The 17,072-nt window shown below is 44.9% G+C and overlaps 1 protein-coding gene across 5 annotated transcripts in view; it reads right to left on the reverse strand.

Moving 5' to 3' along the window:
- The window catches only part of LOC135912448 (monocarboxylate transporter 13-like), a 610,659-nt gene that overhangs the window by 26,709 nt on the left and 566,878 nt on the right, over positions 1 to 17,072 (reverse strand). For all 5 annotated transcript variants that reach the window (XM_065444890.2, XM_070532620.1, XM_070532619.1 and 2 more), the window contains one exon: positions 4,973 to 5,303. In XM_065444890.2, the coding sequence (XP_065300962.1) occupies positions 4,973 to 5,303 (331 nt within the window). The remainder of the gene's footprint in view (positions 1 to 4,972; positions 5,304 to 17,072) is intronic.

Genomic DNA, 17,072 nt, shown 5'->3' on the forward strand with positions numbered 1-17,072 from the left:
CGTTGCGGTGGAGAAAATAGGTGACGTCTGCTGCGCAACTAGTCGGAAACGCTTTTGTTATCTCGTAGCATGTAGCGTAATCAGTAGCGACGGTGATCCACTCATTCCCTCTCGTCGTCGTCGCTAAAGGGCCAAGCAGTTCAAGGCCTACGCGAAAGAACAGCTCAGAGGGAACTCCAATTGGATGAAGTCGTCCGACAAGCGGCAAGGGAGGTTTCTTCCGGCATTGACACAATTTGAAAGTTGCGACATAACGACGCACGGAACGGTAGAGACCCGGCCAGAAGAACCGGCGACGTACGTGGTCGTAGGCACGCAAAACGCCAAGGTGTCCCGCCATCGGTGCATCGTGAAGTTGTTCGAGGACGACGGATCGCAGATGACGATGAAGGACAAGGAGCAACTCAGGGCTGTCAGGGTTGATATTGCGGCGGTAGAGAATACCGTCGTGAAGAACTAACATCCAGCATGTGGCGTCAGTGCTGCCAGATTGCACTCCGGCGATGATGGACTGTAAAGATTCGTTGCGTTGTTCAGCGCGCATGTCGGTCATGTCAGTAAAAGCCATCACGCAGGTCACCGGATCATGCACAGCAGGCTCAGGGGGCTCCACGGGGTGATGAAAGAGGTAGTGAGCGTTCTTGTGCAGACGTCCAGACTTATAGCTTACGACAAAAAAAATTCCTAGAGCCCAGAAGTGCAGCGACCAAGCCGTCCTGTCGGGTTCCAGAAGGAAGACAGCCGGAAGTCTGTAATGATAGTAAACGTACGGTTGTATAAATATGGCTGGAACTTGGTGACAGCCCAAACTAAAGCCAAGCACTCCTGCTCGGTGATGGAGTAATTTCTCTCGGCAGGCGGCAGCAGGCGGCTGGCGTAAGTTATCACGGACTCGGTACCTTTCTGTTGTTGGGCGAGAACAATGCCGATGTCATGGTCACTTGCGTTAGTCTGGACTTCGATCGGCGCAGATGGATCAAAGTTGGCAAGTACGGGAGGGATGGTCAGAAACACGATGAGAGTGGCGAACGCGTGAGCCTGCTCCTGGCCCCATGAGAATGGCGTGTTTTTCTTGAGAAGATCTGTCATGCACCGTGGGCGAAGTTTTTGATGAAACGGTGAAAGTAAGAACACAGGCCGACGAAGCAGTACACGTCAGAAGCAGAACGTGGCACAGGGAAACTGCGTACAGCGCGAACTTTTTCCGGGTCTGGTAGAACACCGGATGAGTCAACCAGGTGTCGCAACAGGGTAATCTGATGGCGCCCGCATTGACACTTCGTGGAGTTAAGCTAAATACCAGCTTTTCAGAAGATGGCAAGAATGGCAGCGAGTCGGTTAATGTGGCTGTCGAACGTGGGAAAAAAACAATAACGTCTTCAAGGTAACAGAGACAGGTGGTCCATTTGTAGCCTCTCAGAAGAGAGTCCTTCATACATTCAAATGTCTCAAGAGCATTGCATAACTCAAAGGGCATGACTTTGAACTGATATAAACTATCATGCGTGATGAAGGCCGTCTTCTCGTGGTCGATTTCATCAACTGAAATCTGCCGGTAGCCGGATTGAAGATCGATGTACGAGAAGTATTTAGCTCCGTGCAAGCAGTCTAAGGCGTCATCGATGCGTGGTAGAAGGTAGACGTCTTTTCGCGTGATCTTGTATACGTGATGATAATGAAGTCAAAAATGCCAGGTACCATGTTTCCTTTTTCACAAGGATGACAGGCGAAGCCTTGGCTGATGGCTCGCTGACCTCTTTGAGGAGCATTTTGTCCACTTCTAATTAAATGCCTTGACGTTCAGTATGCGATACACGATAGGGACGCCAACAAATAGGATTCGCGTCTCCAGTTGTTATATGGTGCTGATCAACAAATATTTGACCTAAAGGCCTGTCGCCAAAACCAAAGATGTCAAAGTGCGTTTCAAGCAAGAAACGTATGTCCATGGCCTGTGCAGAGGTGAGGTGAGGTGCAATAATTTTCCCGAAGTCATCTGTTAAGGAACCAGAGCTGTGAGTTGTAACTGGTGATAATAAACCACTCTCGGCATTCAGACTCTCAATATCAAATTCGGAAGCACTAGAAACGCTGGCCAAGAACATGCAGGCCGGAATCACTTGAAGGCACAGGCTGAAATTCAGAAGTGGTAGAACGAGGTCCTTATTAGTAACCATGACCAGCGCATGTGAAACATCAACGTCCCGATTCAAAACACATCGATGATTGGGCGAAGCACATATCACCGTCAGGAACCTGTGGCTGGGTGGTCAAAGTGACGTAAGTAACTGCCTCGAGTGATAGACTCACATCATAAGGTGAGCACAAGTGCGGTGGGGTGGTGCTCGGAGCATCGGCGAATTGAGGAAGTTCTAAAGAACGCCGGTCACGCAGTCGATAAGAGCCGAATGAATGGATAAAAAGTACAATACAAGGATAACGTCGTGAGGGCAGTTGTCGATCACAGCAAAGAGAACAGAATTAGGGCTGCCGGCTGTACTTGAAGGCGCAGTACACATTCCAAGGACAACCAGCATGCCGGCGTCAGCCACATGAAGCACTCGGGCAACTGCTGGGGTGAGGACCTTTTTTAAACATCTACGTAGGCTAGCACTCATCACAGATACATGGGCTCCAGTGTCCACGAGTGCATGGACATGTACGCCGTCTATTTTAACATCAATTACACTTCTTGTGGGCACAGACAGAGAATTTGCTGCAGTAGTCGGCAATGCAGCACCACCTCAATGGGCTGCGCTTCCTAGTTTTCCGAAAGGGTGCGACCAAAAGGCAAAGGGGACGAAAGGTGACGTGGCTGCTACGAACTGGAAGATGGGCGACGTGTTTGCGGTGAATGAGACTGCTGTCCGCGCCGTGATGGTGAGCGGCTATACCATGTGTTCCTAGCAGATTTGTCGGCGCTATTAGACTTGTCGGTGGGCGCTACATTGCGGCAATTTCCATCAAAACTGCCCAGGTCGGTCGGCGTGGGAGGTGTGGAGGGCCACGAGTTGCGACAGTATCGCGTGACATGACCAATGCGGTGATACGTGAAACATATCGGCTGGTCGTCCGCAGCTCTCCACTCAGTCGCGCTGCGATAACGTGGAGAGAAGCGTCGAGGTGGAGAGCAAATAGTAGAAAAACGTTCGTTAGCTCTCGGATTGGCGACAGCGCACCCAGACTGTAAGCCAATGTTTTCAAGTTCCTGGCGAACGATGACTTGCACGAGGGGAACTGAATATGTGGTAGCATCACGTGTACGCAAAGAGAAACCTGCGGGCGCGATCGCATCCACTTCAGGTCTAACGATTCACACTACGTCCTCTGATGGTGACGTATGCTGCTGTGCGGGTTGATCTTGACACGTCAAAGTTGCGACAGTATTGGGAAGTGTGGCGAATGGTTGCAAGACGCGTCGGCTTTTGGGCTTCTCGAATTGTCGGCAATTTTCATGATCACATCAACTGAAGAGCAGCTCCTGCACATGAGCAGATTAAACGCGTCGTCAACAGTGCCCTTAAGTACGCACCCGAGCTTCTCAGTTTCTGTCATGTCGTGATCGGCTTTGCTTCAAAGTGCCAGCACGTCCTGGATGTACGAGACATAGGACTCCGTGGGGGATTGGATACGGGAGGTCAGTTACTGCTTTGCGGCATTTTACGGCCGGCTGGTTTGCCAAACAACTCTGTCAATTTCTCTTTGCATGGGTCCCAGCTTGTTAGCTCCTCTTCGTGGTATTCGTACAACACCTTTGCCGTACTTCTTAGGTAGGACAACAGGTTAGCTAGCATAATGGTAGAGTCCTATCTGTTGATTTCACTCACGCGTTCGTACATGGTCACCCACTCTTTAACGTCGGAGCCAAATGTCCCGCAGTATGTTCCAGGAGCCTTGGCTTGCGCAACGACAACCGAAGGTGACAGCGACGTAGCATGCGACGGTGCCGCAGGAGGCGGCAACGATAGTGATCCCGGGTGCTCACCATCATCCATGGTGCGGACGGTGATGCGACGTTCACTGCGGAGCTCCGTTTCCAGCCGTCGTACCCCGCACTCCTCACCAATATGTTAAGGGGATGCGGGGGTTTAGGGGATTGTACTTACAATAATTTTTATTGCTGTAAATATTACAAAACATTATTATTCATAATTATATATTGTATTAGCTTTATTTATATAAAATATATTATATGTTCATATTTAATAACATAATATGATTTTAATAATATTAACTACTCCATCATGTCCTAGAGCTGCTGAGAATGATGACCCGCTCCATCGATAGGGAGGGCCTTTTGAACATTATAGAATTGACTAAGGGCAGGCGTTGCCATAGCCCGTGCTTTGGTAATCCCGATCACATCTCTTCTAACTTGTCGCCATAAGTGTATTACGTCTGGTAAACCGTGCCGACAAGCAACGGAATCACTGCATCTAATTACATGCACTTGAATGAATAAACCACTCTAGCAGCAGCAGTGGGTTCCCCGGCAACAAAAATAACTCCATCCACTCCATCTAGCACTTATACTTGTTTCCACTTACATTCCAGATTTTGAATGCATAATAAATTGTGTTGAGCTTTTGGAGTAGCAAGGAATACAAAGGAAAAATATTGCTGACCGTCTGAGAAAGTACCAAGCGTCATGTATACAGTCAGTACTTTAGCAGGCAGGAGCCAAACAGGATATATGGTTTCTTACATATTTCATTTGCAGTATATCAAGTGATAAACAGATGTGATGACCACATGGCATTATACCTCAGTAAGAGTGCCAGGATCAGTTGCCTTATGTGTTCCTGTGCAGTGAGCGGGACAAATATGCGACCGCATGCGTCCGACTCTCATAGCGTTCATTTTGTTTACCTTCGAAGCAAAGCGGAAGCTTTTTCATTTAGTTAGGCGGTTCACTGTGCTTGCCTGCTGTGTGAGAGCGTGCTAGAGTGTGTTTCGTTGAAGATGCGCTTACCGTTTAGTGGTGGCCCAACTAATGCTGCGACGCCCAGACAGAGAAGGCACAGCCCGTAGGCATTGGTGAGCCGGTCCAGACCCACCATGTCGACCACGACCACCGAGCTAAGCGTGATGAAGCCACCTCCAGCGACGCCGTATGTGGCAGCATACACTTGCAGCTCGGCATAGGTGCGGGAGAGCACGCTGAGCACCGTGGAGAGGCCGCACACCATGATGCAGCAGATGAAGAGCCACATGCGGTACGCACCCAGCCGATCAGATGCAGCGCCGATGACCACGCGGCCTACCACGTTAGTGAAGCCCACAACTGACAGCAAGAAACTTGCCTGCATGAGACAGTCACATGCCGAAATCGAATGTTATGCCTTACTGCATCGCCGCAGCGTCTATTTCCAGAAAATAGGCCAAATCACCTCTGCGGAAGCTCAGGAGATGAAGGAAGGCTTTCGTTTGTACCTACGTGCTCTGCTTGTATAGATGACCACATTCCCTTTCAATTTCGAGAATTTGTTCAAATAATGCACGAGCCATACATTGCCGGACTTCGTATGTTTCTGCACCAAAAATAAAAGAACCAGACCATGGATCGCGATTGACTCGTTATTATGGTAAGCAGCAAGGAAGAATTTACCAGTTAGGGGACTAAACTTCTACGCAAATCAATCGCTCTCCCATGATTATTTTAAGATATCTTCCCATCTTATACAAAAGGCGAAGACAGGATGCGGAAAATCGCAAGTAGGACTGTTGGTTGTTCTAGCTCGCACTCAATATTTTAGTGGAATTTGAGAAGCAGCGGGGCCTATCATCTTACTTTTCGAACGTTGGTCCTGGCTTAGCAGTAAATTTTCCTACTTGGAATGAGCAGTATTTTTAAGCCACAAATTGCCGCACAGGTTGGTAATTAGAGGAAAGCAACTTTGTATGATAGAGGCAATTGTGGCCAGTAATAAAAGACAACAATGACATAAAAAACTTTAATTCTTCGTCCTAACAAAAATGCCTATTAACATTATTGAGAACTTCTACCTACTTTCTATGTACTTTACTGACTGTCTATTGACATTCTAGTAACATTTCTTCATACACTGTCAAAATACTTCTTTCTTTATTAATGTGGAAAGTTGGGCGAGTTGGTATACATTCATAATGGAACATAATGGGAACAGCGCAAACAAAACGAAGCTCGTCCTGTATCCTTTCACTCTGTCGTGGTCTTGTTCGCGCTGTTCCCATTATGAAAAATACATCTTGCTTACTTTTGTATAAAGAATATATTAAATACACCATTAAAAGGCTTCGTCCTTATTTTTGCATAGCGAATATTTGTTAAAGAACTACAGAGAACTACATTGTTAAAAGACTTCCTTCTTTTGTATAAAGACTCTTTCAAATACACCGTTAAAAGACTTACTTCTTACTTTTGTACAAAGAATTGTTTAAGTACACCGTTAAAAGACTTCTGTCTTACTTTCGTACAAATAATGTTTTAAATACACCGTTAAAATAGTTCGTTCTTACTTTTTAATAAAGAATACTTTAGGTACGTCGTTAAAAGACTTCCTTCTTACTTTTGTGTAAAGAATATTATAAGTACGCCGTTAACATTTCTTCTAGCGTTTGTCTAAATAGCAACTTTAGTACTCCGTCGTAAGGCTCGTTACATTTGTGTGAAGAAATCTTTATTATAGATCACCAAATATTTTTTCTGAAGGACATCTGTCCTCAGTACATCAACAGCTCGTACTGCTTGCCAAAACATTTTTACGATGAGAAGTAACTTGAGAGTTTTTGATAAATTTTTCTGACATCAATGCCGACATATTACATACTCAGGAATCAAGCTCTTTGTTTTAAATCACCTTTCGAATCTAAGTCGGTGGCGAATTGTTGATGGAGTACCACTAAAATTATTAAAGAAATATGTTCGTTAACTTTTAGAAGTGATCTTCTTAAAGGTTCTACTCGACTACGTGAGCATGCGGTGACGTCAGCACACTTCAAAGAAAGGTTCTTGCGTTACACCACCTGACCGGCGCAATAGCGGAGTACTGTGCAGGCCGTGCACCATTTACACAGCTTGTAGCGGCCTTAGGGCTTGTTAAATAAAGGTTGATTCACGCTTGAGCAATAACAGCGCCCTTTTTCAGCACGCGTGTGGCCGTGGTGAAAACTGGCCATTTCGCACACTATAGTTCACAGATTATGACACACACTGGGCTCGCACATGCAGTGTAAAGCGAAATATGTGCAACAGTCTGCAAATTTTCACCCGACCACATGGGTGTGCGCAGGCGGGTGGTGATGCATGCGGCTCGAGCGCAAATGGACCTCGCCTTGGTTGCCTTGCACTGCTACTGCGAGGCAACCAATTAGCTTTGCAAAGACACAGATCAGGTCAATGCACTCCGCGATATAAACACAACGACCTAAGCTGGAACATATATGCACAGTAGCGTCACGACATTTGTTATAAAAAGAAACAGAGCCAAAACTCAGAGTAACGCGGCGCTGGTACGTTGCTGCTCAAATATCCAAAAGGCGGCAAAGTACAGCTGCTACTGAGTGAGAGCGAGTGTTGATCTGAGAAAGCGCACAGGTGGAATACAAGGAAAAGCTGAACTCTTTGCAAGTAACACCTTCTTGCGAAAGAAAGAACGAAGTTATCGTTACTGTACAAAAAATGTTGCTTTGTTCGCGTTCCTATTCGCACGCTTTCTTCCCTGCCTCCTACCGACGCCTTCTGCCCATAAAACTAATAGGACGTTACATCAAACCGAAGGCAAATTAACTATGTCAACTGATCTGCTTTTAGGCGATGGTTGCTTAATGTGTGAGAAAACAGACCGAAAATGGGTAATTCTGCACTCTTAATGTTCAGTGCATTCGCTTTATGACATAGCGATAAAATTTTTGCTCCGACAGCATTGTGAGGTGCCCTTACACGATATCCGCAATAATGGCATTCCGGGTACCAAGAGCCAGGATATCAAAGGCCATGCTTTTGCCGTGCTTCGGGCGTCTGAAAACTGCAAGCGCCATCGCCGCCACGGTTTCGAGATCTATCTAACTATAAAAGCACTACTACAATAGATTTCAGCATTATTTTGCGCTGGGCGCCATGAATCAAATTGTTGTCTTTGAAAGCGGCAAGTGCTAAACAATCTTTTTGCGCAAAACAGAATAACCACACAACTTGCCCTATATGATCTTATTTTTCTACATTTATTACATTTGGAGAAACAAGTCGGTTTTCAGAACAATAATTTTTTCGAAGGATAAAATTATACAGCCCTAAATCCACAAGAAAATTAAGCCAGCTCTCTTGTCAGGTTCGTTTTTGACCTCGGTCATTCCCTTCTGACGGGAAGTGCACTCTTCCCTCTGAGCGCAGTTTTCAGAAGGGAGAACGACAGAAAGCTGAGTTAATTGGTAAGGATTCATTATGCAAAAAAGAAGTGAGGCGCGCAGATAGGACACAAGAGCAGAGAAGTGGACAACACGAATGCGGCGTTCGTGTTCTCCACTTCTCTACTCTTGTGTCCTCTCTGCATGCCTCACTTCTTTTTTGCAGAAGGGGATGCGCACAAAAAAGCATGCCACGCCTGTCACCTAGAGGCAATGAATGTGTGTCAGTCAACCCTCGCTAGCTAGCGAGGGCGGGGGGGGGGGGGTTGCATGGTTCGGCGTAAAGAACGGCCTTAGTTCGGCTGTGGTCGAGGTGAAGCGGGTGGGTGGAAAGAATCTCGCATGCCTCTCTCACGCATGCGCACAAATTTGACAGTGGTCCGAGTCGAGGCAAGGAAAGAGACCATCGTCATCGCCATCAGTTCCCTTGCGACGCGGGCGTGGTACAGTCGCAGCGATGTACATGTTTGGTCGTGTATTGTAGCTGCAATGTAGCTACTTTTGCTGCTGTTTATAGTTATGCTGTATTGTGGCTTGATCGACTCATCGATGCAAGCCAGCCAGCAACGTATGCACTTGCGAAGACCACGGCGCTTTCCTCGCTACTTGATGTGCAACTTACGTGATTACGTGATGCAACTTCTCTGCCAGGTGCGATGCAGTGCTGTGTGAAGGGATTTAATATTGGCACTGTCCGTGTTTGAAACTGCACACTCCAAATTAGCGAACACCTGTTCCTCAAGACAGCACTGCGCCGAAGTTTTGTGTCTCCAAATCGCAATGAAAGGTGTGTTCTTTTCAATCATTCTTCATAAACATTTTATTTTGATCTTATATTGATAGAATTTTTCTATGCCGCATTTTGGCAGGTTATTATAGCGCGAACTGTAATGCTAGTAAATGATTTAGGGATGATTTTGTTACATTTTTGAGCTCTCCCGCTTCATGCCGTTTGCATGAACTTGCTATAAACAAGAAGCGTACAAACAATACGTTTCCACAGCTTGTCGCGATGACTTATTATGTGGTAAATATTGTTTGAGCATGAACTCATTCTTTGCTCTTTCCTACGCTGGCTGTACAGAATGAGGGGAAGTGAAATATTGAGCGTATAGTTTCACGGTTAACAATAACATAGGTTGTACTGGTTAGACAAGTGAGAATGGGAAAGAAAGTCATTCGCGCTTGTATAACCACTGCAACATATATGTCATTGTTAACTTATATTTTTTTACTCTGATATATTGTTTTTGAATAAAAATAAACAAACACGTTAAATTTTAGAAGCGTTCCATATAATAAAGCGTGCTTAAGCATGCATCTGTCAGCCATTGGTTGCTATCACTGACAAAGAATTTATTCTTGAATACTGCTTCAAGCTTTGTAATCTGTTTATATAAAAATTGATGACTCGTTTTGCACATGCTCGGTGCCGCTAGCTAGCGTTTTTATGTTCTTTGTCTGTCTAAACATGAACAGTTGTGAGTAAGCACTCGTGTGTCCACCTTCTATGCGTCCTTATCTATCGTGCGCGCTACAAATTTCCCCATGAATAAACCATGTATTTGACTTTTTGGGTGAGTAAATTATTGATGCAGAAAACTAGCTAAGAAAACATTTTGGGAAACTAAAATTATTCCGGCCACAAGTTTCGGGCTATAACAATAGTTTTAGGCTGCTTTAGGAAAAAAGGTGAGGTCTGCTGACCGGACCCAAGAGAAGTTGACAACATGAACTGTCAGCACACCTCACCTTTTTTGCATAATGAATCCTTACCAACTAGCTCAGCTTTCTGCCGTTCTAAGTTTTAGGCTGTTTCCTCTTTTGCGGAAACGACCTTGCACACTTTCATAATTTTATTAACACGTAGTAAACACAATGCAGTAAAGGATATGCATCGCAAAATGTGCCCCATCTTTGCCATTTCGTTTGCAAGTAATAGGGATGACGCCTATAATTCTAGCATTGAAATGAACTGGCATGTTAACCTTGCTACAAAGCTGTTCTATATATATCACGGGCTAACCTGAACGTGATCTTAACGCTGACCATCTTGTTTCTGTGCAGGGCTCACTCTTCAAGCATTCTTGAAGACATCAGCTCTGAATGAAAAAAATAAGTTATCATCGATGCTTTCTATAGATTATGCGACCGCTGCCATGCTGTAATCAAGTAAGTCATTTTTATATGTTATTTTTATTAATTTCTTCATTGCCTTTCTAATAAGTTTCTGTATATATTATGCTGTGAATAATGTTCTTTTAGTGCAAACTTGCATCTGTTTTCCATGTAAATCCACCTTTTACGTGGCACATTGCCTTTTACTAACGTGCTGATACATACTGACAAATGTTTACACTATGCTACTAGGTCCTATTTAGGACAAATGCTACTAGGGGCTAGAAAAATGGCACTAGCAAGTTCATAAGGACGTGTAAGTAAAATATTGCCACAATGTTACTTCAGAGCCTGAAGAGTTGTGTTGGTTGACTGTGACTAGAATGTTTTAGAACATCTATGAGCATGCTTCAATTGAAGCACGTTGGTGAATTGTTCACAGGTTGTTGTTAGGGTCTATAAAGACTAATGTTAAAAGGTGATTGGTAGGAAGTTGGCAGAACGTTTGCAAACATTCTTCAAATGGAAGAATGTTAATATGGTGTATAAAGGAGGACTGTTAATAGGGGAATGGTAGGAAGTTGGCAGAAAGTTTACAAACATTCTTCAATTGGAATAATGTTAATAGGTGGTTGGCAGAATGTTGGCGGAAGATTTCTGAATATTCTTCACTTGAGATAGTGTTGCTAGGCTGTATAAATACAAATGTTGATATGAGGTTGCTAGAAAATTCAAAGACATCCTGTGAACACATTTCTATAGGAAGTTGGTGGCCAATTGTTGCTAAGGTATTACTAGAGCGTTGTTAGTATGTATAAAGACAGTCGGTAGGACTTCAATTGACTTTTGGTACGTTCTAGTACCGACAGTCTAGAAACAGTCTAAAAATGTTGCTAGAAATGTTCATAAAGAGAAGCTCAAAAGTATCAACGTGCCCTTATCTGCGTGAGTGAAGGAGGTGAGGACCTGTGAGGGAGGATGTGGTGAATCTACATGACTAAGCAACGATTCAAGCTGCTGTCTGGGCGAGTGCTTTGCAAAATATTGCTTCAGGAACGTAGAACAGTGGAATAACTCATGGTCTAGCACGGGTATTTATGTTATGAGTGTGGGCCAGAGCTCGATGATTCTTTAGGAACCGTTACATTGGTTTGTGTTGTCCATTAAATGTATGTTTGAGCAACAATAATTCAATAAACGTAGCAGTAGAAGGCCTGAAAGTAAAAAAGAAATCAGCAAAATAAGCATAATGAAGAAATGCGATGCTGAATTCATATTTCGGTGTCGAGTTCCAGCTTGATAATACCAGACTACTAATAAAACGAGATCACTACAGATGACTAAGATCACTAGATATTAAGATCACTAATACTGCATATCTAAGATATGACTTTTTTATGCAGCTAATAAGTAACTGTATCATGGTATCATGCGCGCTTAAATATCAGTCTATCCTCAAGAGCCTTAAGCCATCGGGGACCAGCCACAGCTCGCGAGGTCCATAACAAGTGTGCTAAAACTTCGTGGACTACGCTTCAAAGACGACATAATAAAACTAACAGCGCAAGTCTGACGAAAAACAAACACATAAAACTCGCGCTGAATTCCAACTGAAGTGTATTACAGATAGTGAGAGATATAAGCATACAGAATCGAAGAAAACACTAAAGATGCAGCAGGTCCAACGTGGCCTGTTGGCACCGATATACCGCGAAGTTTACGAGGCAGTGTTCTCGCCTCAATCTCAAGACTGCCCCTAAACTGGGGGCTCTACAATGCGACGCACCTTTGAGCATAACCAGTGTTATGGAAGTTTAAACAGGCAAGCTTGCTTTCCGGGCTACATGTTCGGAGTACCCGACCTCCCTTTCGAGCCTCAGGTGCAACCGTCCACGTGGTTTCCAGGCGGCCCAAGCGTGCGTAACATGAGGGTCAGTATCAGGTCACTCCGGTGGCAAATGCTGCCGGTCCCCTCCTTTATCTCCAGCGGCTTGTGCTCATGAAAAAAAGGACACTTCGACCTCAGGGCTACGGAAGCTGTACGGAAGAATTGCAGAAGTGTGCAGCTCTCAGCCCCCAAGGTAAAAGCTCAGGCTGTTCTACGCAATGATCACGGCTTGCCTAGATTTGAAAACAGCATAAGTGAGTGCAAAGGCAGTAATATTTCTGTGTTTTTAACGCCAAAACTCACAAAGCTGAGACGCCGCTCAGATGCATACTCAGCGAAAACAATTCTCGGCAGGTACTGGTCAGTCAGAATTTGTTGAAGTTTAAGAGTGTTGCATTAGACCACCCGTTCTTAGTAAAATATTCTGGTGACATAATTGCATTCTTTTACGACAGTCGTTATGTCGGCTATTTCTTTTCGATTGATATTGAAGAGCTGCTTTACTCCATACCTCACAGGGAGCTCTTTATTGCTGTGCGCTCGTGTATTGAAAAAAATATGTATGTCTTTTCAGAACAAGGCTGAAGTTCCGGTAGAAAGCTTTACAGCTCTTTTCGAATATTATCTTGGGGCAATGTTAATTTCTTTTGAAGGTGAGCTGTTTGTGCAGAAGCATGGCATATGTATAGGGTCATGTGTGGAGCCCATGTTATGCAACATTTACAGACTTGCAATATGCAGATCTTTAGGTATGTAGATGACTTTCTGATTGTCTTGAACCAGCAACAAGACTGTGCCTACACAGAGTCTGTCAAGGACGAATTCGACACTTTTAAAGGGCTCGGACAAGGGCTCAAGTTTACCCATGAGCTTCCTACATTTGACAAGCTTCAATTTTTAGACCTTCATCTGCCCCTTTATGAAAACTATGTTTGCTGGATTTACAAACCCCACGCCGAGAAAGAATTCTTGCCGTTTCGTTCCGCCCATCCGGAAATAGTGAAACGAGGTATTGCCATTACTAGCTTACAGTTGGCTCTAACTAGGCGTTGCCCCCACGTCATTCAGGGAAGCTTTAATTTGCGGGAGACAAGGCTTGACCCGGCGGGCTTTGTTGTAAGTCTGGGTGAGCGAAGCATTGTTGAACAAATTTCGGCATGCGCCTAACAATGCTTCAGAAGAGTGCAAAAAGAAACGGAAAACGCGTTCTGTTGTCATCCCGTATATATACAAAGTTGCTCATTCGTTAAATGATGTTGCCTTAGGTACGAAGTACCGGTAGTGTTTTCAGCTCCTCGAAAATTTTCTTGCATTTGTGCGCGCCAGTATTCCGTAGAAATACCCGAGGGTTCAAAAAACCACGTGAGGTGTTTCTTGAAAAAAAAAATGTTCGGCTGCCACCGTGTATAAGATTCCTTTATACTGTGGCAAGGTATACATCTGCTAAACTGGACGTAAAAATGATCGCCTCCGAGAGCGTGCGCTATCAATGAAGAATGAAACTGGCTCACATTTGCCGTATCACTGCAAAGTGTGCAAGTGTCAAACTTTGCTGGATAATACATGAAGAGGCGTTGTATATAAGAATGTTTACTGACCAGTGTATCAGCATTCCGTCATTGTTTCTTCACGAAAATGAGTTTAGTTTCCTGGCTGAGGATATGATTAGGTTTGGTTTCTATCTCATGTGACCTCACCCGTGTATGTTCTTGTTCGGATGCCTGAAGGTGCATAAGTGAACCATTGAGGAAAATCAAAATCGGTTGAGAATGTGCGCCGGTCGGTTGTCTTTTATTCTGATGTCCGTGTCCTATTGTATTGCGCCTAAAACCGTTTCTAAAGAGCCACTGGAGCAGTCGCTCATCGGAGCTCTCCGAGATGTGGCACCCTTGCCCTCTTAGCAGATGCCTACGACCAGCACGTGCAGGCCTGCTTCACTCCTTCTACTGCTGTGCACTCCTTTAGCGAAAAGCAGCTCGGCCGTCCGATGCGGCTCGTTTCGCGTGTACAGAATCTTCCTGGCACAGTTCAGGAGGCTTGCTCTGACCCCCAGGGCCTTTGTAATTAATTTCTTTGTATTTTTGGATACTGCAGATGCACGTTCGCCGCACCTGGCGTTGTGACTCCGGTAGCGAAAAGCAGTTCGGCCGTGTAAGGAGGTCAGTTTTGCATGTGCTGAATCTTACTGGGACAAGTGTGTCACGCTTTATGTGGCCCCCAACGTGATTGTCATAAATATTGTTTCATATTTGGATGCATTTTACGGAAGTCTATCGCCCCTGGCGTTGTGACTCATCTAGCGAAAAGCAGTTCGGCCGGTAACGCATTTAGCTTCGCGTGTGATGAATCTGACTGGGACACGTTTGTGACCCTTTATCTCACCTCGAGCGCCATTGTAATTTATTTTGTTATATTTTGGGATACTTTCCGGGTAGGCTCGCCACCTTTGGCGTCCTCGAATGTCATGTCAGCCTACAGACCTCATTCCAGCTTCATCATTTGTCAATACCGGATCACTTGAAGACGTAAGGGCCATGATGATGTGTTTTGTTTAGTGGCGCAAGGGCCCGGGATGGCCAAAGAGCCTCATGCAAAGGGTATGTTGTGTGAATTATCTACGCGATATACAGATGTTATGCAATAAGTAGGTGCTACTGGCCATTAAAGGGCCTAAAATCATTCGCTGTGAAATGCGTCAAATAGATAGGTATTAAAATTATGAACATGAGAGCGAGGTGTGCTATGACTGTAAAATATGCGTTGCGAAGTGACAAAAAGAACAATTTTGTAGCAATCAACTAGCGCTACCGCCTCACGAGGCGCAAGCATACGGACGCAAGTGCTCTACAAAAACTTCTATCGCAGAAGCACCCTCCAGTGAGAGGATGCTCTACGACACTCCTGGGCTAAGAACATGGAGCATTAGTAAGATCTTGATGAGGGCGAATTGGTTCGTACTTAGAACTGAGGTGAAAAAGCGCGAAAAAGACGAAGACACAAGGAAACAAATACCACAGACAAGCGCTGACTGCCAACTGGAAGTTTATTTGAAAATCACCGGACATTTATACCTTCATCAGCATAGGCATGCGCACATCATTCGCAAAAACATTTGGATGGATGGATGGATGGATGGATGGATGGATGGATGGATGGATGGATGGATGGATGGATGGATGGATGGATGGATGGATGGATGGACGGACGGACGGACGGACGGACGGACGGACGGACGGACGGACGGACGGATGGTGGGTATCCATCCATAGTGGGCAAGTATGGTGGGATGGTGGGTGGGTGGGTATCAGTGTCCCTTTTGGAATGGGTTGGTGGATTGCGCCGCCAAGCTCTCTTTATAATATCGCCTAATGTCCTAGCTATGGCAAAGAAGAAAAAACAAGGAAATGAAAAGAAAAAGCGCGGATGAGTTCTCATAACCAAACTTCCTGAACCCCTATTGTTAACTTTGTTTTTGCACGCGCCGTTGTTTGTAATTTCCCTGCTTTCCATCTACCAATCTTCCAATCACCGTTAAATTATCTCTACTGCGGTCAAATTTACTTTAATGGCCTCCAAGAAGCCCAAGAGCTTCTTGGAGGCCAGAGAGGCCAAAATCGAGCACTGGGCTCACATTCTTCTTCATTCATCTTCACATTCTAATAAAACAAGCTCCTACGTTTCCCTAGCTTCACCGCAGCAAGCACATGCTTCTTCCTTTCTATATCTCACTTTATAAGTGCGTGTTCTAAACCATCCTGATCTCTCTTCGATGAGTAATGAGCTTCCCTTTCAGTGCTCATGAATTGCTTTTCTTTTTCAATTTAATTAGAGCAGGTTTCTTCTCCATTGCCACTACCCATGAGATAATCTCATCCACTCTGACTCCCCGCTTGATGTTTTTTGTTGCCATGTTATTCACAATACAGCTGGCATACTTGCTGGTAAGGTTCCTAGTTGTTTTACTCCACTGTGAATCAGTGTTTTTCCTGTAAAAATACCTGAAAACTCCCCCAGCCCATTTACTCGTTTCCATATTCCCCACTCACTTCTCATAATCAATTTTACAGTGACCTTCTCTCACTTCAAAGCTTAATTAAGGAAAAATGAGACATCCACCCTTTTGTAACAATTGCTACAAAGGAAACCCTTACGGGTTGCTCCAAAGAAATGCCTCGCAGTTGGAGAAAAATTTGTCCTAGTCCGGGACTCGAACCCGGGACCTCCGCCTTTCCGGGGCAAACGCCTGCAAACGCCTGCCGTCTGCTAGCCAGGCGGCTAGCAGACGGCAGGACGAAGTCGAATTCGTCAACAACTCGAAGCAAAGGCAAGAGTTTGAAGTAATAGTTCTGCGGAAAGCCGCAAGGTGGACAGAAGCAATTAAAGATGGGAAAATCAGGCAACCACCCCATCGTAGTAATTGCTACAAAGGAAGCCTATACGGATTCCTCGAGTGAAAGGCTCAGAGTTGAATAAAATTTGCCCTGGTCAGGTAGTCACTCCCAGGGCCACCGCCTTTCTTCAACTGCGACTTTTTAACTGAAAATTTTGAACCCGCTTGGGTTTGCGTTGTGGCAATTGCTACAATTGGGTGGAATTCTTATTTTCCCCTAATTACTTGTATCCACCTTGCAGACTTCTGCAAAACTATTACGTCCTCTCAAAGCTTGTAAAGCCCGTATCA

Source organism: Dermacentor albipictus, chromosome 1 (assembly GCF_038994185.2).
Source record: "Dermacentor albipictus isolate Rhodes 1998 colony chromosome 1, USDA_Dalb.pri_finalv2, whole genome shotgun sequence".
Taxonomy (NCBI): domain Eukaryota; kingdom Metazoa; phylum Arthropoda; class Arachnida; order Ixodida; family Ixodidae; genus Dermacentor; species Dermacentor albipictus.